This window comes from Corythoichthys intestinalis, chromosome 16 (genome assembly GCF_030265065.1).
Source record: "Corythoichthys intestinalis isolate RoL2023-P3 chromosome 16, ASM3026506v1, whole genome shotgun sequence".
In the NCBI taxonomy this organism is placed as follows: Eukaryota; Metazoa; Chordata; class Actinopteri; order Syngnathiformes; family Syngnathidae; genus Corythoichthys; species Corythoichthys intestinalis.
This window is the reverse complement of record NC_080410.1, coordinates 1,965,336-1,988,554: the sequence shown is the minus strand read 5'-3', so window position 1 is coordinate 1,988,554 and position 23,219 is coordinate 1,965,336. Positions and strand designations below refer to the sequence as shown.

The following is a 23,219-nucleotide window of genomic DNA, read 5'->3' as shown; positions in this document are numbered from 1 at the left end:
ACATGTGTTTGTGTTACAGCTTTACAAAACAATGAAAATGTGGAAAAAGTGATAGAAGGAAACTTCAAAGAACCACAAATTGTCTTGTTTGCTGTCTGTTTAACTGAATAACGTCACATTTAGTGAGTGCAGAACAGGCGTAATAAAAGGTTTTTGTTGCTTTTTTCTTTTATGGCAAACGACATAGTATTTTTCACAAAATATTATTTGGTTGTACATAGATCCTCATTTTTTAAAATGCTTTTTGCGGCTATGCTCACGTATATTTTTTTTGTTTGTTTTACATCCAGAATTATTCTGTGACACATTAAATCTTTGTTGTCCGTTTAGTCAATTAATCGAACTTATTAATTGATAGATTAATCGATTACTTAAATAATCGATAGTTGCATCCCTAGCCATAATATGACATTTTTACTCAATTTGACAGGATTTTAATAAACACTTTTTAACTATTGTTACAGTTAGTAGATCTGATCATTTTACTCATTTTTTTTTCACTAAAGCTCCATGGACGGGTGATGTTTCATTTCGGTATATTTTACAAATCGTCATTCGATAAGTTTTGTGTCGTTTTTGGCCTAATATGCTCATGTAATAGGTTGGAGTACCATTTTTCTTTGCGCGCTCGAAGACCATACTGCTTTAGACTTTTTAAGACAGCATCCAGGTTGCGAAGATGCTCCTCGTCATTGGCACCGGTACAGAGAATGTCATCCAAGTAACATTGTACTCCTAGCAATCCACTAAAATTTGATCCATAGCCCGTTGAAACAGAGAGGGAGCAGACGTGATGCCAGAAGGTAATCTGCAATATCTTAAAAGTCTCTTGTGTGTGATAACAGTCAAACACTCCCGTGATTCTTTGTCCAGTCCACCTGCATCTGCAGATAAGCCTGGTTAAGGTTAATTTTGATGAATTTTTGACCCCCGTTCAGCCCTGCAAACAAATCATCGATCAATGGAAGCGGGTACTGCGCCACACAAAGCACCGGATTCAAAGTCACTTTAAAATCTCCACATGTGCGAATTCCGCCTTTCTTTTTCGGAACCGGAAAAATTGGTGTCGCCAATTCGCTGGTGGCAACTGGTTCCAAAACACCACTTTTGACTAATGAATCCAGGTGCCTAATTGAATAAGGCATTGTCCTAGCCTTCATAAACACAGGTTTGCTTCCTGGTTTAATGTGCAATTTAACTGTAATGTCCTTGATGGTGCCCAATTCCTCACGGACCTCTTCATTCTTGTCCAGGATGACTTGTACTTGTGAAGAACCCTCTAACAGCTGCCGAACTTCCAGCCAATTTAAAAGAAGGGTATTAATCCACAGTTGTCCCATGTTGGAAGCAAAATTCCCTTTTGTGACATACACTGGAAGTTGGGCAGTTTGCTCATTGCATTGTACAGAATTGTCAGTCATTCCTTTCATGTGCACTTTGTGTCCAGAGTACGCTTTGAGGCCCACACAGTGTCTGATGGTTAATGGGAGGTGTCTCATACACTGTTTATAGACTTTGTAACCCTCTAACTTTGGTGTGACCCAGTACCAATCTGAGTTTCCGTCCACGCTCCTTACATGCACTGTGTGCACGTCACTGTCATCTTCGGAAGTAGAGGTATGATCACTCTCTAGTGCTTTGACATATCTCTTCTTTTCTTTTTGTCTGTGCTTTTTATATTCGCTTTATATTAGCATTTATTTTACATAAATATGTCGAATGTGCTGCTAGTCTTTAAGCCACTGTGGTGCCACCTTATCACCACAAAGAGCTTTTTACGTTGAAAATTGTGAATAAATGCGTAAATCCCTGAAATCTTTATAGATATGGACGTAAAACAGTCTCGAATCTTTGTTAAAAGAGCTTAGAACCGGGCAGTTAGCATTTACTTTACATAAATATGTCGAATGTGCTGCTAGTCTTTAACGCACTGTGGTGCCGCCTTATCACTACAAAGAGCTTTTTACGTTGAAAATTCTTGTGAATAAATGCTTAAATCCTTGAATTCTTTATAGATATGGATGTAAAACAGTCTCGATTCTTTGTTAAAAGAGCAAAGAACCGTGCAGTTAGGATTTATTTTACTCAAATATGTCGAATGTGCTGCTCGTCTTTATGCCACTGTAGCGCTGACTTATCACCACAAAAAGCTTTTTACGTTGAAAATTCTTGTGAATAAATGCTTAAATTCCTGAATTCTTTATAGTTATGAAATGCTTAAATTCCTGAATTCTTTATAGTTATGAATGTAAAACAGTCTTGATACTTGGTTGAAAGCAACGGGCAGTTAGCATTTATTTTATGTAAATATTGCGAATTATGATGCCAATGCCGTAGCGGTTAATTTCTCTTACTGATTTTTTTTTTATATTTCAAAATGCATGCATGGTACGAAAAATATAATGATTACCTTTAATCCTCGAACAAATCATTCCTGACACAATCCTTCCTGTTTGTATGCGGTACAGCTTCGTAGTTTTTCAACCTAAAGCGTTGGATCGCTGCATGTGTGTGAGAATAACTGCCACCGACTTCGACCGACTGAAGCAGCGTGTGGGACAACGGCCCCCAACTTAAAGGCATGGCGCAGTCTATGGGGATTGTGTCCCGTTAATATCATTGTGAAGTCTATGATGGCGGGCAAAGCAGTCCAGTACCTGATGTAAAACCCCAGTTTGCCTAGATTTAGCCAAAAATAAATAAATAAATAGGGCCCTGTATATCTTAACCTTCGCTGAACCCCTTAGACTTACTCCTCAAACCCAGGTTAAGAACCACTGCCCTAAAGCAGTTCTTTTTAATAATACAAAGCAACTTTGATGTTTTTAATATTTCCTGCGGAGGAACATTTCAGAAATTTGAATGGAAACCATTTTTATCAAAAGGGCTTTTCTGAAAGATGTTGATCGACCTCAATCGATTTGAATGGATCGTTGTTCAGATCAATGCATCGTTACACCCCTAATTATTACTCATGTAATGATTAGTATTTATTTATTTATGGCAATTTCAACATTGACTTGTTAAAACCCCAATTAATAAATGTTTAATTGTTGTTAAAATATATATTGTACGCGTTGCTAATGGTAACGGCTTCACGAAATACCTTTTTGTCTTTTTAGTATTACCTAATTTTTCGTTTTACACTGAAAATTAACTTATGTTTTTAAATCCCGAGTTTGTGAGTAGATCTTCGATTGTGTTTGAATAAACAAAAATTGGGGAGGTATTTAAATCGTTTTCCTTCTCCCTCCTTTTCAAGAATAACTTATTTTATTGTTAATAATGATAGACATTAATATTACTGCTATTTTTACAGCGACACTCTTGGTCTTTGTGACGAGTGCTTGACGTCAGTAAATACGTAGTGCAACAACGACATATACGTTTACTTTGAAGACATACCGGAAGTTGTTAACTTCCGTACGTATTTACCTTGACTGGAGACGATTGCCGATGTCGAAGTTGAGCCATCTTGTGTTTCTGGACAGGGTACGAGTGGTGGGAATATTTTTTATTTGGAACCTGTGTTCTCTTAAATTAACATAGTCTTTTGCTACATTGCCGCCTAGGCTGTAACTATGCGGAAGATGTGAGTTTGGTGGCTGTTTCCCTACTTTTAGGCCTACCGAAAACAGTGGCGCTAACGAGGAATAGCTACTATGCCAGGGGAAGAAATCTTTGGTTTTTTGGCCTCATCCGTACTCGGATTGTCGTTTCTCTGATAACACATAGCCACCACACAAGCGGAGAAACTTACGATTTATCACTCCGCTGTCAATGATTCGAACAATTTGTATACATAGTTGAACAGCAGCATTTTAGCTCCAGCTTGATAGCTTGCGAGCCATGGCGGACAGCGTTGGAGATGCGTCAACCGGCGATACGCTTGGCTCTGCTGTCACCGGACAAAGTGGCGGATCCTCTTCCCTGCAGACTTTGGCAAACTCTCTGACGGGCGGACCGCTAACAGCCACAACTGTTTTTGCTACGGAGGGCGACCAGAGTGCCCCGAGCCCTGAAGGGTCCGCAACAGAGGGTCTTGCAGCTCCTCAGACGGACTTTTGGAATTCGTTTGTCTTATCTCCACCTGTCGTGTCCGTATCCCCAAGCGTACACACCGCTTCGCCCCCTCAGGGTGTTGGGCAAGGGGTCGCAGGAGTGGCCGGACCGGGCCCCCTAACTCAAGTCTTCGCCGCTTCTTGGGACCCGACCCGTAGTACGGACTGGGACAACGAAAAGACTTCTCAGCCTGCTATTTTAAGGATAAAGAGGTAATCTACTTTTCAACAATTATCCGAAAGTTTTGAACGATGAGAGGAGAGCTGACTAATTGACGTGTCTTGCTTGTTAAAATATAATGAAGGACCAAGTGAAATATATAATTGCATCTTTAAAGTGCGTACGACAAGAGACAAAAAGTCTTAAATAGCAATATTATGTGAATTACAATCAAATTTTGAGACAATTTGACTAGATACAACAATTTGGCAAAGCTCATATGACGAGAAATTAGGCTTTTAATCTGCCAGTTAGCCACGTCTACCATTATAGGGCCCTCGCGTCCCCAAGAGGATGATGACGTCGGCAGGAGAATGGTTTCATGTTGCCTGGCACGGCCAGTCTGTTCTCCCTGTATTTTTCCAAACACTGTGAGAATAGTCTGGGACCCAGCCCGTTAACGGCCTCTCGAGAAAGAACAAAATCAACCGTCCAATCAGATTTGTTTATTTGCGTGACGTGTTCTTAACGAGCAACGTCACTCTTCCGCGACAGAAGTCGTCTCCACAACAACACAGATGGCGAACCGGAGAGCCGAGAATATGGTCCAATCCACGGTAAAATCAGTTTTAAATGACCAAAAACACATCGACACAAGTCATTGACAACAGTCTGTCTCGCGCTCGCCATGTTAAATAAACTCCACTCTCCCCATATGTGTACTTGCGCTCGTAAGTCATACGTCTCTTTACTAACGTCACGTTCGCCCGTCGCTGATTGGTCCACTCCGCTGTCTGTTTGCTGTGGCTTGTTCTACCCTGGAAATTTTATTCGCTGAATGGTGGCCAGACTCAATAGCTGGAACAGCGCATACCAGGCTAGGTTTCATCTGTTTTACTATTCAGCCCATTGAGGTGGAATTATTCAGAACGAGGAAAATGCGACAAAGAGAGCCGCAAAATGTCATTGTTTCAGTCTCTCTACGCCCAATATTTTTACAGGATATTCTTTTTATCCAAGTATTTTTCCCCAATAGCTAAATAAATCGTATGGTCATGACAAATAACCCTTGTGCTAAATGGAATATGAAATATTAAAAATGCATTTATTCAGTACGACTGGGCAAAATTACCCCATAATGGTCAAAACTGTCGACTACACCTTTACTCTCGCTCTTCCCGAACGATATTTTATGCCACCGTAGTTAGTCGGGCTTTTGTCATTTCCCTGCCCCCGGCTTCAGAGAATGTAAACAAACCAAGAGGCGTGACAGCTAGCCGATATGCAAACTCGAACCGAGTAATATTTCAAAGTTTTTAAGCGAAAAAATCACACATAACAAGCCCAGATCATTTCACATGGCAACAGGGTTGTTGATTGTCTTCGCTGATCGGCAACCACCCCGCAACCTCGCTGTATTCGCGCCCATTTATAACAGAAAGTTGCAATTTCTGATCAGGTGGAAAATTTGGCAGAACACCAGGCACACTAAGAGGGCAATAGGCAGAGTGTAGTGCTCTCCCGGCAAGGCGATGTACGACAAGCCTCAGGTCCTCAGCCGAGGGGACAAGGACCCACAAATGTCAGCCACAAAATGCAAGCCACCTCCGTATTAAAATGATCCCAGTATTTTACATAATACAAAACACGATGTTTACTCACTTCCTCGTAAGTCCAATGGTCCCACAGTAGTAGGGCTTGTTTTGGCCAATATCCGCCGGTGAATGGGAACCTTTTGAAACCCCAAAAAGGCTCACACGCCTCTCCCTGGTGCAGCAACATTTTTTGTGCAGCCATTTGACTGGCGTGATGCGAAAAATAAACGAAATAATTCGCAAATAATTTGTGAGACGCTGACCCGGGTGACGCCACATTCGCATTCGTCCTAAACCAGATAATGGAGCCGGAAATAACTATTTTCATGGCGCAGGATTAAAAAATTGAATATAGAAAACGATCACTTCCACAAACATCCAAGCGGTCCATTTCATTCAGGAGCATAAAACACCACGTGAAATATGAAATAAACATGCTTTAAGGTGTCATACGCACTTTAAATAAATACTTAATTGTGTTTTTGATGAATTGAAGTGTCATTAAATGTGTCATCAATTAAAATAGCTCATTTAATGTAAAAACAGAATTTTTATAATTATTTCATTGACACGTGTTGCAGCGTTTCATGTATTTATCTGTCAAAACTCCCCATCAAAGTCTGTGGGCGGGACTAAGTTTCCTCTAAGTTTAATTGACTGCTGTCGTCTGAAGTATTTCAAAACATGGCGGCGGATATATGTACTTCAACTCACTCTCGAGAGTTGGTCAGTAATTTTGATTACCGTAATTTTTGCTCTATAAGGCGCTCCTGACTATAAGCCGCCACCCACCAAATTTGGCACGAAAACGGTATTTGTTCATAGATAGACTGCACTGGACTATAAGCCGCAGCTGTCCTCACTGTATTATGGGATATTTACACCGAAAGCTATTCACCGCTAACACTTTATTAAACAGCGTCATCATGTGACTATCATAAAATCAAATGAACCACCATGAAGCTTTGCAGCCAAATGTTTCAAAGTGTCATCGCTTCAAGAAGCTTAAATTGGCTATCACTGCTCACTTGGGGGAGACAGTCAACCTCTGCTGCCACCTGCTGTCATCACTGTTGTCCAACATGCCTCTTAGCATTCATTGCAGTGCTATAGAGGTAAATAACTATCAGAACTCATGTTCTCGGCTAATTATTTCTTCAGTTACTGTTCCAGTTGTTTCATTAATTGCTAGTTATGGTATTTGGTAACACTTTATTTGACAGCGGCGCCATAATACTGTCATTAGACAATCAAAATTATGACACAACACTGTGGTGCCAATGTCATGAGCATTATTGAATGCTTATAACAGATGTAATTTAGTGTTATCTGGCAAATTATCTCACTTTTGAATGGATGTAAAAGATCCAAGCTGGACATAAATTGAGTTGGTGACATAATTTGCAGGATGACACTTAATCACATTTTTCATAAGCTTTCAGTAATGACCATGATAGTGTCATAATTAAGACGGTCTTATGACGCCGCTGTCAAATTAAGCGTGACCTATTTAACCCAAATAAATTAACAAATAAGCCGCACTGGACTACAAGCCGCAGGATTCAAAATGAAGGAGAAAAGTAGTGGTTTATAGTCCGAAAATTACGGTACTTGAAAGCGGGTCTTGCTCACAAGAACATGTGCCGAAGTCGAAGGCGTCCAGAACTGCAAGTAACTAACAATTATTTTAATCATTGATTAATTGGACGATTAATCAAACGATTAATCAAATCAATGAATAAATAACTTTTTTCACTTCGTTGTTTTAGGTATGTTGTAAGCAGGGGTGGGTAGAGTAGCCAAAGATTTTACTCAAGTAAGAGTAGCGTAACTTCAAAATATTACTCAAGTAAAAGTAGTCCAAAAAATGTACTCAAGTAAAAGTTAAAAAGTGCTTGGTGAAAAGAATACTCAAGTAATGAGTAACATTGTGAGTAACAGCTTATACTTTTGTTGGATTCTTTTTTTTTAAACAATGATATTTTTTTCTGAGCACAAAGTTATCTATGGACTGGTGTTATAATGATACTGTACAATAACCCATTACATAACCACATTAAGCCAAAGAAATACAAAAAAAAAAAAAAAACTTTAAATTCCGTCAAGAGAAAAAAAAATTACATAAATTAAGCATAATTTGTCCAAAGAGCATGAGAGCCCTCTGGTGGAGAAAATAATTCTTGGTTTGAGTAGTGAAGAGTAACTTCATAATTAGTGTTTTGAAATCAAAAGGATCAGGTCTCCGGTTTTCAGTGGTTAATCGGTGCCAAATAAAAACTGGGTAAGAGGTTAAAATCCGGGCTTTCGAGTCTTGTTGAGGGCAACGCTCTATATCAAATACCGGTACTTCATTTTTTACGGTTATTTAAAGACGCCACATGATTGAACAGGCTGGCTTGAAGATGGAACAGCAGGCTTGCGTCTGATTGGTATAATGGAGTCATTTAATTATTGTTGTGACGTCTCATTGGTGAAATCGATAGCTACCCCGGTAACACACCAGGCACGTCTTTACTATTGGTATCGCTGGGAAAATCAATAATACGTAGAATAAAGAGGAAAAATGGAAACTCTTGTGTAGCCCAAAGTAGCGAAGTACAGTGGGGGGGACAAGTATTTGATACACTGCCAATGGGAAAACCCACTGGCAGTGTATCAAATACTTGTGTATCAAATACTTGTTCTCCCCACTGTAAGTGTAGTGTTTTTTTTTTTTTCCCCCACAAATCTACTCAAAAGTAATAAGTAAACCGGTAGCTTTGTAAAACTACTCTTTGAAGTACATTTTTCTCAAAAAGTTACTCAAGTAAATGTAACAGTACATGTTACGCATTACTACCCATCTCTGGTTGTAACAAAGACAAAATGACTTACTATTTCCTTAAAAAATAATAATTGCAGCTTCCTGACTTAACTGTAGTCTACAGCTGTACTTTTTAAGTACATAAAAGTTGTTTAAATTTTTAATTGAAGTTCTAAACATAAAACTTGAAAAATATTTCTCAGTACACAAATAAGACAAGTCCTGTTCATTCAAAATCAATTCAAATTGTTGCTGATTGACAATTTTTGTCTTGTGGGCAAAATGCTGATATAAACTGTCAATTTTTTTCTTGTGGGCAAAATGCTGATATAAACTGTCAATGACTCATTTTCTTCAAACAAACTAATAGATGTCCCGAACACATATTTTTGCACCCGAGGCCGAGTCACCTGATTTTGAGAATCTGCCGATACCGAGTACCGTTCCGATAATGAAAAAAAAAAAAAGTTTTAAACATGTTACTGTCTCATCGTGCCGTCTTCATAACGTAAATGATTTTTAAACAAGAATAATGTAGAAAATGCTTGTCTTTATTAAATGCTCCATTGAGTGAGTCCACTCAAATCCACTCACGGCTTACTTACACAATGAGTTGCCACATCACACTTCTGCTGGTGTTTAACAAGCTAAACGAAGATTGACATATTCGGCCCAATAGATAGTAGAACTACCAAGCTTCTCTGGCAAGATCAAAGCTAGAAACCTTTCAAATCATCATTAACTTTAAATAGCTAATTCCAGGGCACTGCTGACCAAGAAAAGCAGCTGGAGGTAGAGTGAGAGCATGTATGAGGATGAAGCAGATAAATTTATTTTTTAAATTAAAGACCGATCCTTTTCACCAGATTTCGATCCTCTGAAAAATGGCGCAAATGGCCCGATTTCCAATAACGTGATCGGATCGGGACATCCCTACAAACTAAACAACACAATCTATCGAGGAGACAGACTGCAATGAATCCGTTTTCTTTTATATTAAACCGTTGTTCATAAATAAAATCCAAATCCAATTTCAAAGAACACTCTCTTGTATGATAACTTACTGTAGTTTGAATGGGTGTTGGTGTTGAAAGGAGACTTTCTGGTTACTTTCTATCTAACAATAACTCAAGTGCTAATATGCTTCTCCAAAACAAAATACAAACTGACACTTAAGACACGGATTAGCATAATCGCTAACTATCTTAACGCTCCGTGCTAAGAAGTAATCTCTCATTAACAAAAATTACAAATGATACAATTGGCCTCATTTAGTCACCTCTATGGAGGCACACTGGATCTAACAACATAAAACACTATCTTATTCTCGACACTATGTAATGTTACTGATACAGCAACTTGACCTGAGTGTAGCAGTGAACTCTCTCTCTTGCTCTAATCACTGGGGCGCGCAGCCTCACATTACACACAAGCAGGGACCCAAATGGGACTGCTCACAGCTGCCAGAAAAAATGGATTAACAATTTGGTTGGTAACTAATTTATTAATTGATTTGTTGTTGCAGCCTTAGCGTCAATTCGGCACTTCATGAATTTATGAGCAGCACTTGCTGCCATTTGTCCTCCGCTTGTTTGACCTGGGTAAAGGAAGCGCCACATAGTGTGTCCGAATATGTTAACTGACTCTGCATCGATCATTTATCTAAAATCGATTTGTCTTGGCTTGATGTGCCGTGTAACCAATCAGGTGTTAGTCCCGCCCACTTACTTTGATGGGTGTGTTTGACAGATATAAATTAATGTAGTCCTGCAGCACATGACCATGAAGTAATTAATTAGTGATTTTTGAAAAACATTAAATGGAGTGCTATTTTAATGAAAAACTGACACATTTAATGACACATTTTACTTCTATTTATTTAATTCCCATTTTAATCAATGACACATTTAAATATTTTGAGATGCATTTATATATTTCATTCTCTCCCATATCATCCTCCATTAAGACTAGCGCACAAACATTCTTGTAGTGACATGTTGAAAGGATGGCATAACTATTTTTTATTGTAGGGATATCATGTCTATCTACAAGGAGCCTCCTCCAGGGATGTTTGTTGTCCCTGATCCTCAAGATATGACCAAGGTAAAACCCCATATTCACCTTGCCACTTTAGCTGTACAATAATTAGATTTTGAATTACATTGGTGAAGTTGCCTTCATCACACTGTATCCGGTGCATTCCGGGTGTCTTTGGATAACCAGCAGAGGTTGGTAGAGTAGCCTAAAATTTTACACGAGTCAGAGTAGCATTACTTAAAAATATTACTGAAGTAAAAAAAAAAGAAAAAAAAGTATCGGGTAACATTGTGAGTACCTGCTGACGAAGGTATTTCTATATATATTTTTTTTCTCAGCACAATGTCTTATAAATTAACCCTATACAGTCTATGCATTTTGGGGGGAATCTTTTTTTTTTTCTCTATGTATAAACTAAAAAAAAACAGTTAAAACATGCCTTGTTGCACATCTTTTTATTCCTAATTCATCAAAGGATTATGTCATGAACTTTTTTCCAAATTTTTTGAAAGTGTCATAACCAGCTAAAGTTGAAGAATTTCAAATGCCAAATACTGTATGGAAAATCACACACATTGCTTGATTGCTGATAAACTATCAATCACGGTAAGGTTTTGACAAATGATCATAAAAATTTAACATCATGGCTTTAGTTTGACATATTGCACATCGAGGTTGAACAAATGAGCACGGAGTATTTTACATTCCAAAAATGGCACTTTTTGGCAATAGTTTGTAAACAGTAGACATGATTTTCATGAAACTTAACTGAAAAATAACATTTTCTATTCATTTCAATGAAATGAAACTTCATCTTTTCTGTTTACAAATAGCCATTTTCAAACTGTTTTCAAATTCACATGAGTATCATACAAAAGTAAAATAATGTAATATCATAATTTATCAATGAATTTTTAGGTTTCTAATGAATTTTAAGCACCTTACAAACAGAAAAAACGCACTTTTTTTGGTCATTGTTTACATGGGCAATAACACAAGATGTTATTGATTCAGCAGTGAGGGTCACTCTGTTCAAGGTAGGTCTGGAGGGCTAAAATCTTATCTAATTTAACTGGCTCTTTGATATGTTCATCATAAACGGCTATATTTTTTTCATCTTATTACCTTGGAGGTTGAATGCAAATGTTGATCAAATCCTCTTCCTCCGAATTCATTTCCCTTTTGGTACTCATCGTCAGACTGCATAATTCACTGCTTCTAATTTCCTACTAAGGAGGATGCTCTTCTATTGGTATTCTCGAACTTTCTTCTACCCCTGCCTTGTCGTTGCGATGCCGTTTTGTCGATGTAATTGTGAGAAAAATTGATTATTCCAACAGGGACATATGAAACACTGTGGATGCAAGATGTCGGCCACTGACGCCAACTTCGATTGGATTTTTCCGTTTGCCTCGTAAAAGCTTGTTTTAAATATGTGACAGTGCTGGCATCTGGTGTTGAATGAAATAGCTATTATTCGTCTTTATACTGGCTAAAAATGACGGCTTTATGACAAGTACAACAGATGTTATGGCCTACAGAAATCAAGCCGTACCCAACTGTATAGCAGAGTGTATCAGGTTGTTATTATTATGCAGTACTATGACCTATTACCATGAGCATATTAGAGTGATTCTCATGAAGCTAACCTAAACTATGTCACGAAAACCTGAAATAAAGTGGTACCGCTACATACAAATTCGTCGTCGGCTACGGCAGACATTAGCTGCCAATAATAGTTGTGTTGCACAAGTTCTGAAATGATTACAAATCTGGCAACGTCCTTGCAGATTTTACAATAAATGGAACCTTAACTTAAAAAGACGAACAGAGGTCTTAGGAGGAACGTCGAAATCGTAGACATATTGCATAGTGCAGTCCAAGATTTTTTACCATAATAGCATTTTGTATGTTTTTTTTAAAACTGTTTTTAGTTATAAATTTATGACTGTAATGCGTCCATAAAAGGCTTTGATGTTTTCACCTCAACAAGGCATCATAAATATTCAATTTCATGCAAAAAATGTTTAAACCATATAATTTAGCAGATTATGTTAAGGTACAATGGTTTCCTACGTTGTATAAAAACATATTTAAGGAAACATGGTGTCCAAGCACGCAGCTTTCATTACTGTTGCACTGTGTTCATGGTCCCGTCATAACCATTTTTTTTTTTTTGTTATTCTGTCCCATAATCTACCCCAAAAAAGGCAAGACAGGATTACAAAACACGGCCAGTCTGAACGCATCATAAGAAGGCAATGTAGCTGAACTTCAAGGAATAGACGTATAAGTTTAGCTTTTATGACTAGGGATGTCCCAATCCAATACACGGTATCAGAATCTGCACCCGATAGGCTATTTTTGGAGTATCGGACTGTATCAGATTTGGTGACGAGCTTGGATCCGTTCCAGTAGTCGTGTGTTTTCAGTACCATTGTGCTTTTTGGCTTCAGTAAGTCGAACCACAAGGCAAATATGTCCGCTGAGTGAGACCACTGCACTGTGGTCTGTTCAGAAGCGGGCTGTCCATGCTCAGCAGGACTGAGCCGGAGTTGTTTTGTAAAGAAGAATGGTCAAAGATACCTTCAACCTGAACCAGCCTATTTTCCTTTAAATATCTACTATGCACTTTCTGTTTATCCTATAACTTTCATTTCACTTCTCAAATAATGCAGTGTTCATCTGCTATATTATATATTTAACTTAAACTTCATTTCACTTCTCAAATATTGCAGTGTTCATCTGCTATATGATATATTTAACTGAAATGTTTGTTCAAAAAAAATCAGTGATTTACAAAGGAAAATCTTGAAAAAATTATCAGGGGTGCCCAAGCTTTCGCATACCACTGTACTGTTAAATATTTCCTCACCCATGTATCAATAATTGTGATATTGCCAAGATAATCGTGGCGAGAATTTTGATTGTTGGTGGTAAATTTCCAGGTAATGCACGAGCCAACTGAACCGGTTTAATACAGGTTTGAGTGAAAACACCGGTATATTCAGCAGAGGCGTGGGAAATTTCCGATTCTTAGATGATTCGCGATCCGGCCATAGAAGATCCAAGAACGATTCACAAACATCCAAATTCCGATTATTGAATTATACCAGGTAAAGCGAAACTAAAACACGGTCAGCACGGTCTTTGGGACACAATGAGGAACTGACCGAGAGTAAATATCATGTTCAACTCATGCTGCTAGATAAAAAAACAATGATACCTGACTGCGGCCGACAGCAGCTGCAAACAACGCTCAGTTGCTAGTTGCTACAAACATATGGCCACATACGACTACGGTAGATATCGCAGATAAGTATCTTCCGCGAGCATCCTGGTATTTCCTTTTCGATATGGAGCAGCTATAGGAGTGAAAAACAAACTAAAGACGGGGGAATTGAAAAGCAAACACCTGCAGTAAGAGTGGGATATGGAAAGGATTCAAGTTGATTGTTGAAATGCTATACCTGTGTCGGCTTCGCTGAATGTAAACGAATGTGGAGCTTTGGTCTCATACAAGAAATTTCAATTTCAATTATTCACACACATTCATATTTACAAATTGTACATCATATCATAGTGCTGAGCCAAGATTATGTGTGAGTCAGGTCTCCTTAAGAAGCTACTAAAAGCTTATAGTCAGGAGCCTGCATACATCAAGGCAATCAAGAAAAAAAATGATCAGATGAGCAGAAGGGTGAGTTGTCGTATTTTACAGTGTTCTCATTCAGAAAGATACTAATGGACAATAACAAACTCCGTATACACACACACCCACCCACACACATACAGAAAACAAAAATAAAAAAATAAAATATATATTTAAAAAACTTTTCCAGCGTTATTTCTTTGTGTAAATGCATTTATAATCATAAAAATATGTAGACTATTTAAACATTGAGAAAACTTGCGTTTTTTTCTGCCAACTCGCGGAGATTAAATTAAATGTCAAATCCACTATCCGCCTGTTAGAACAGACACACAAATATAAAAGATATGAATGTTTATTGAATATCCATCTTCCAGCCCTGTTTAACTGGGATATCCATCTTCCAGTCTTGTTTAACTGGAAGAATTCGTTACAAAAGACGGACTGATCACACAAAACGCAACCACGCATCGCATCCCCGCATTTCCTCCTTCTCCTGAGTCCTCACAAATAAAACATAAAATTTCTTTTTTGTTCGGGCTCATGCCTACAAATAAAACATAAAATTTCTTTCTTCGGGCTCGGGCAAGCACATCATTGATTGGGCTTGGACTGTGTCGGGCTTTAATACCCGCGGGCCGGTCAGGCCGGGCTGGATTTTTTAGGCCCGATTACCATACACCTATTCAGCCTCTTTTTTCCTATTGTATTTTAAATTGCCTTTCAAGATGACATGTCTGGTCTTGGTGCTGGATTCTATCAAATAAATTTCCCAAATAATTGCGACTTATACTCTGTTGCGACTTAAATATGTTTTTTCCTTTTCATTGTGCATTTTTTGGCGAGTGTGACTTGTACTCGGGTGCGACGTATAGTCCAAAAAATACGGTATATTTCTGAAAGTGTCTTATCTGGGACATAGTTTATGTTGCTCTTTTTATTTTCTTTTTAAGATCCACGCTTTGATTACGGGGCCATTTGACACACCATATGAGGGTGGTTTCTTCCTCTTCCTGTTTCGATGCCCTCCTGACTACCCTATCCACCCGCCACGGGTCAAGCTCATCACCACTGGTCAGAACACTGTCCGCTTCAATCCCAACTTTTACCGTAATGGCAAGGTCTGCCTCAGCATCCTCGGGTGAGTCCGAAATTGCTATTTTAATATTAAGCGCTCACTTGTCATTCATAGTTTTGTACAATGTACAGTGAGGAAAATAAGTATTTAACCACCCTGCGATTTTACTTAGAAATGATGGACGGTTTTGAAATTTTCATGGTAGATGCTTATCCAATGTGAAAATTACAAACACGCCCATCATTTCGAAGTGGGAGAACTTACAAAATTGCAGGGTGTTAAAACACCTATTTTCCTCACTGTACTTAAAAAATTAAAGGAGCAAGATCCATTAAATGGATCTAATACTTCAATAAACATTAAAGAAACAGGTTTTATGGAAATACTTACAACATGTTCTTGATAGTTAAGCTGATGTTTTCCAATTTCAAAAGTCGATACTCAGCCCGTTTGAGTATCACAAGCTTGTGTACTTGCGTCTACGTGACCTACAAGTGCGTTCACTTGCATGTACGTGCACTTGTACAAAATGTGAAATGATAGGCTAACGCAATGTGTTTTGCGGACACTTTTTACTGTAGTTGTACTACACTTGCATTTGCAACTGAAACAATAATATACAAGCTTTAATTACATAGTATTTTTTTTTTTTTTTAACAATTTTTGATATTATATCGTGACTCGTGCTATGTCCAGGTGCTTCGTATCTTCAGTTTGAGTATATCTTCCCATCCCTAGAAATTACACTGTCATTTATTTAGAATGCTATTTTTAATCAATACATATTTATCTTAGTGTACTCTGAGAATATTTAAAACCAGATCCTCTGTTGTTTTTTAAATTTTTATTTCAAGTGTGATATTAGTATGTAACTTCGAGAAGATGCACTTTCAATATCATTGTACCTGCAACTGAGACAAGACAATGACTTAAATATGTGTATTTGCATCTTTGTGCAGAACATGGACTGGACCAGCATGGAGTCCTGCACAAAGCATCTCCTCTGTCCTCATATCCATTCAGTCTTTGATGACAGAAAAACCTTATCACAACGAACCGGGATTTGAACAGGTACACTCTTGGCAGATTTTTTTTTTTTTACGTTTTTTTTTTTTTTTTTTTTAATTTTTTTATAAACACCCTTGAAATGGAAATGAAATGAAACTAACACAGATGTGTTTCGACTACAAATTTCAGTTTTAATTTGAGGGGTTTTCCTATTGGTGCTGTCAAAAATCAAATAATAAAGAATTGCGAGATAAAGCATTAGTGAGTTTAAATAGATTGCTAATTTTCGATAAGTTTTTTTGAAGTATGCTTTACTTTGTGCCCACTGAGTGCAAAGCATTCACAAAGCAACAAATCAAAGCAGAAGAGGCAGTGAATTAGTTTCGTACATGTTCTTTAAAATGTCCTTTGTAAACTTGGTACTGCCCCATATTCAGAAACAAAAGTACACGTCCCTCAAATGCCAGATGGTTAGCGACCAGAATGTTAATAGAAAAGCAGTGTGACTATATGTATGGCGGAAAACACTCCTGTGAGTTGAAGTTCTGCTCTGAGACGCCCAATTTGGCCAAATTTTAAAATTGTCGTATATGCATGTGTGATATGTCATTGGAAATTTTAAAATCTCCATTTTCTGGAGTAGGAAAAAATAGAAAGGAATTTTTGGACGTGTTAAAAGTAGGTCAAATCAGGTGAGTGAAAAATACATATTTTTGGGACCTTTGAAATTTTCCTTTAAGTTGTCATTAAAAAAAAAAAAAAGGTCCATCGTTGTACATAGTGAATAACGAACACTTCAAGATGACACCCCTTTGTCTACCCAAGTCTTTGATAAGCAATATGCATACACGAAGACATGTGGGTGGATGTACAATAATAAAAGAAATTTGTGAGTAAATGTAGATTTAATTTAGCGCTGTTTCATTTTGTAAATAAACATGGCTCAACGGGGAGTTAGCTGTATAGTTAATGATAACTTTACTGCATTCAGTTTTTCATTTGGCTTGATTTTAATCCTTGCAAAGATAATACATTTCTAATACCATAATATTTAAATTTTTGCAGTGGGCTTCTAAAATATTTTTTCAAGTATGATTAAACAATGTAAACGCAAGATAATGAGAATATACGAAAGGCTTAAAAGGGAACGTATAAATCTATTCATTGTATTTAGCCTTGAAGTCTAGGACCTAGGCTTTATCATTTAAGTATATAATGTATCTAATACATCAATATCATCTCATAATAAGCAATCCAAATGACAACAAGGCTCAAAAAGATAATGGACAGCACTGTTAGTCAATTAGCCTGCTCTGTCCATAATTCTCGCGGTAATGTTCGACAGCAATGTATGCCTTTTTGTGGCTTTCCGGTAACTCGAGGTGAGAGCATGAGAGAGCATTACTAAAGACTGATTTTAACACGATATTGTCACATATTTACCTTGTTTTGATTTAAAAACTCCGTGTAGCATGTATCACTGACTGTCAAGACACAGCTGTGAATGGCCACAGCCGGACTGTTTGGGGATTTTATGGGTGAAACATGGTAATATAACAAGGGTTGCGGTGCAGAAATCGCAGCTATCAAGGAGTGGTCGAGGTTTTCTTTATCAAATATTTACCCTTTTAAACCTTTTTTTTTTTTTTTTTCTCTTCAATTTTTCTTTTGGATCGAATATTTATTTAAAACACCGGGGAAAACGGTAACAAAAAAAAAATACAGTTCAGCATTAGTCATGAGGTAGATATCTGTGACCTATTTACAGACACTTTTTTCATTGTGACATAATTTAAAAGTTTAAAATATGCGAGTGAATAATTTTTTAAAGTCGTTTTTTTAAAACTAAATATTAGACATCAATTAATGATTGTAAGCTAAAAATGATAGCCATGGACAAATTAAAAATAGTTTGGGGGCTTAATGCACCATGAAACTGCTGTGGTAGCATATAGACATATTGTTCCATCAAACACAACAGTTCTTTTGGCTTAAAATACAGCAGTTTATTTTAAAGAGGGGTGCAAGAGCAGAAACTGCCTTTTCAGCCTTTTCTGTGTTTTCCACCATATATACTGTATGTATAAATATATATACATTAGAGCTGAAACGAATACTAGAGCAACTCGAGTTTTATTCACCTCTAGTAATCGTTTAATTTTGACAGCTCTAAGCATCACGTTTTGTGCGGACTACTTTTAATGCGGGAGAACGCGCTGATGTCACGTGCTTAGAGGAAGAAGCAAAAAAAAAAAACGTACTGCAGCCGACAGCCGCTACAAACTACGCCGACGTTGCTAAAAACTAGCCGCATGATGCTACGGTGGTAGCAGGTAGCGTCTGATGCGTCTCAGAGATCACATGTATGTTGAACTAGATGCGAAATGACAGAGTCAGCGGCGTTAGTAAACAGCCACCATCTTAAAGCAGTAGACTTCTAAGCGCTAATAAATAAGATTAACATACTGTCACTCGCTCACGTAACGTTCGCCCTGCGGAGGGCTAGGTTTCTATTAATTACGACCACTGTCGATGCGTGGCTAACGTGTCTTACATCAGGCTTTATTTAATCTGTGAAAACATAGCGTTGTAGAGTGATGAGGGTGTAAAATAAAAACTTAATAATGCTAACTGTCAATTTTAGCTCAGTAGTCATTGCTGGATAAAACACCAAGTAGCACTGGTCCCTAATGTGCTCCAATACAGCAGGTATCATTCATTTGTTTTGAACACTGCAAAAACTCAAAATCCTATCAGGACTTACAGTTTAGACTAACTTAAAACTTAACTAGAACTTAAAAATAGCTTCATACAAATAGAAATTCAATTGAAACATGTGGGAAAAACGCTTAACTTTTAAGTGATGTGTGATATAAAGCGCAATGGCATTTTTAGGTAAGAAATATATGTATATACTGTATATTCTTTTTTATAAGATCTTTTTTGAGTGAAAGCAGTGAATTAGTCTTTTTTTTCTAGTTACATCTGACATGCAATTGTTGGCTGTTTTCAACAATGTACTGTACATCGAAAATAAAGACACTGATTGACTGAAAATGGTTTAATATTGGATGAAATGTCTTGTTTTCTCATGTATATAAATGCTCTTCACCTAAAAATATGTTTTATCCCGATTAATCGATAGAATTTTTAGTCGATTATTAAAATATTCGATAGCTGCAACCCTAATATACATCCATCCATCCATACATACATGCAGACAATATGTGCATTTGTTTGCTAGAAGCTAAAGATTTAAGGTGAGTTGTTTCTCTGCTGTCCCGTTCGGCCCATCTCACAGCCAAAACTCATATTGTCTTATTTAGCTCCAAAATATTTTCTGCACAAATTACAGATATTACTCTTTATTTTAATGTTACGTGATTTTACTCTTGTGGGCAACATCACTCCATTCTTAATTTATGAATTCCTTGTTTACCATCCCAATAGACAACTTTTTTGAGATTTGTTTACACCATGGAATTTAAAATCAACATATTTTATAAATCATAAATCATTCTCAGTTTAAAATTAGGACCTGTCATCTATGTTTGACTCTGAATAAAATTTGGCACATCGTGGCAATACGTTTTTATTCACAATTTGTGAAGCGTCCCAACCTTTTTGAAATCCAATTTGTATGTTGATGCGTCACCTGCTGACCTACTAGAGCGTTGATTTTGTGCAAAGAAGGGAAACACTTTTTTCTTAGTTTACATTAATGGGTAATAACATGTTACATTTACACTGTTACATTTACTTGAGTAACTTTTTGAAAAAAATGTACTTTGAAGAGTAGTTTACTGAGCCATACCTTTTACTTGAGTAGATTTGTGAAGAAACTCTACTCTTACTTCGCTTCTTCGGCCATCGTTACATTTTTCCCTCTTCATTCTACGTATTTTATTTTACTCTTTTTCCCAGCAATGCCAACATTAGCTCAACCAGTTTCACCAATGAGATGTTGCAACAATAATCACATAACTCCATTATACCAAACAGACTCAAGCTTGCCAATCTACGATCATGCCAGCCTGTTCAATGACGTGGCGTCTTTGCACTATAAAAAATGAAGTATTTGACTTAAGAGTGCTCCCTCTTTTTATCTGGCACCAATTGACCACGGAAAAACAGCGATATGATCCTTTAAATTTCATAATGGGAACTATGAAGGAACTATTCAACTATTCAAACTATTTTCTCCACTAGAGGGCACTCATGCTCTTTGAACGAAATATGCTTCGGTGCTGCAGATTTTTTCTCTCGCCAGAATTCCTTTTTTAAAAAAATTTATTTGGCACTATTGCAGTTATGTAATAACTTAAAGTACAGTATATTAATAACAGTTCATATCGACAACTTTGTGCTGAGAGAAAAAAAAAAAAAAACATTGTCTAAAAAACCGAAGGAATCTGACCTTTTATCCAGACTGCCAGAATCGCACCAGCCAAACCACCGGACCCGCGCTGGCGCAGCTCCAGCGAACCTGGCCGGCGAGATCCCGACATACCGGCCAAAAGACCTAACTCCACGCGTTCACCTTAGTCTTAACCCCTTGTACTGACTCCATTTTGAAAGCTGGAAACAGGCTTGAAAGCACAACTTGAGTATTTATTCAGATCGACAGCGATCTCAAACGGCAAGGCGAAACAGAAACAGACTCAGGCAGGGAGGCAAGGTCACCCTATCATACGTCAACAAAAGGGTCCCGAGAAAAATGACAACACTTAAATAAACTTTTAGTATTTTGAAGGCGTTCGCTGGGCGGGCCGTGGGCAGGAAGAAGGGTGTGTTTGGGCGTTGTTTAAGATTATTATCGGTTTGTGGATTGAACTGGAGGATTCGGGAGTTCCTCTTGTCAGGGCAACAAGAGTTGTGTATTTTGCCACCTCAGCGGCAAAGGAGCTCTTGGAGTCTTGTCAGTCGTGTTATCAGTTGGCTATCGGTCATTCTCCAGTGTTCCTTGTGTTGGGACAGGGCGTCCCGCTATTTATTCTGGACTGTCTGGGAGAACTGATTGTGGGAGTTGGTGGTGCAGATGTGGGCTTGTCGGCATTAATCTTGCTCAGTCAGTTGCATGACGCACACGTTGGGCTTCTGTGATAAGAAGGCATCATGTATCTCTTATGCCATATATTTTGCTTGTTTTCCTTAAACTATGGTATAAATGCTTTATTATAACAAATGTGTTAGAATAATGCAAACAGTTATTCAGTGCCTACGAGAAAAAGCAAACATCGCAAGCAATTACTCACAATGTTACTCATTACTTGAGTATTCTTTTCACCAAATACTTTTTTTGCTTAATAAGTACATTTTTTATGACTACTTTTACTTGAGTAATATTATTTTTGAAGTAATGAGTAAAATATTTGGCTACTCTACCCACCTCTGTACATTATTAAAACACACCACTTGAGTAACTGTAAATGATATCAAACTGTAAATTCTCATTTTTAGAAAATCATTAAAATTCAGAGAGGGCATGTGTGGCCTGGATGGGTGAATGTCTCCAAGAAAAAAAAACTTTCATCATATTCTGTTTTGGTTATCAGCACTTGTATTGTCTTTTCTAATAGGTTTACCAATTTGTCTTTGACTTTCAGGAGCGACATCCTGGGGACAGTAAGAACTACAATGAGTGTATCCGTCATGAAACCATGAGAGTCGCTGTGTGTGACATGTTGGAGGGCAAAGTTCCCTGTCCTGAAGCTTTGTGGCAAGACTTTTTACTTTCCCATCTTTTTTGTACTTCTTGTCACTTTACAGCCTGACCCTTGCACATAAATGTGTGTGTTTTTTAAGGAGTGTGATGGAGAAGTCCTTCCTAGAATACTATGATTTTTATGAAGGAGTTTGCAAAGAGAGGCTGCATCTACAAGGACAGAACATGAAGGTGAAGACATTTACCCATTAAACGATGTCTTAATATGACGAGTCATACGAATCAAGAAAATCGAAAAATTGAGCATAGACTTCGTAATGTATTGACAGGACACGAGGCGCGGGGCCAATTCATAGGGGGCCTAGCTCCGTCAAAGCTGACCGAGGGGAAACACAGATAAAAAGCTTTTTCCATTGAAAATTCTTGCGAATAAATGCTTAAATCCCTGAATTCTTTATTGATATGGGCGTAAAACAGTCTCGATTTTTGGTTAAAAGCAAAACAAAACAAAAAAAGTAAATATCAAATCACTCCTGAGACAACCTTTCCTGTCGTTATGCAGTACAGCTTTCGTACTTTTTCAGCTTAAATCCGGTGTTAGATCACTGCATGTAACCGACTGCTAATAAATGAAGCAGAGTTGTTGGGCGGCCCCCTTCGGTAAGGTGTGATGCACTGAATGGGGAATGTGTCATGTCAATACATTATGAAGTCTATGAATTGAGGTTAAATGAATTGATCAAGTAAAATTAACAAATATGTGGGAATAAAGTAGGGATGTCCTGATGCTGATTTTTTGACTTCCGATCTGATGTTTTGCCGATGCCGAGCCAATGCCGCTATTTTTAGACCAGTAATAATATGCAAAAAAGATTTTTTTTGTATTAAATCGAGCTCTGCTGGTACATCTTAAAAAAATATTACACGATATGCTGTTAGTCTGTTACAGTCATTAGTAGGGATCAGTGTTGTTTGTATACAGCGACGTTAACCAAAATATTGGGGAACAATTTTTTCCATGACGACGTAACGATGAAGAGCTAAAAACATTGCTTCGGAGACTAAAAACTATTGAGACGAATACCAGTTTTCGTCTGATGACGAAACTAAACTGACGAGACTAAAATGCGAAATCGTTTCCCCATATGTTCACAATGCGT

At 37.7% G+C, this 23,219-nt stretch overlaps 1 protein-coding gene across 2 annotated transcripts in view; it reads left to right on the top strand.

Annotated features, from left to right (window-relative positions):
- The first annotated feature begins 1,458 nt into the window (after positions 1-1,458).
- The window catches only part of ube2z (ubiquitin-conjugating enzyme E2Z), a 34,770-nt gene continuing 13,009 nt past the window's right edge, over positions 1,459-23,219 (top strand). Inside the window, exons 1-7 of one of the 2 annotated variants that reach the window (XM_057817020.1) lie at positions 1,459-1,617; positions 3,807-4,274; positions 10,650-10,722; positions 15,262-15,449; positions 16,346-16,457; positions 22,001-22,113; positions 22,200-22,290. In XM_057817020.1, coding sequence (XP_057673003.1) covers positions 3,850-4,274; positions 10,650-10,722; positions 15,262-15,449; positions 16,346-16,457; positions 22,001-22,113; positions 22,200-22,290 — 1,002 coding nt within the window. In that variant the 5' untranslated portion in view covers positions 1,459-1,617; positions 3,807-3,849. Of the gene's footprint in view, positions 1,618-3,025; positions 4,275-10,649; positions 10,723-15,261; positions 15,450-16,345; positions 16,458-22,000; positions 22,114-22,199; positions 22,291-23,219 lie in introns of those variants that run through there. The other variant, XM_057817019.1, reaches the window with a different exon arrangement.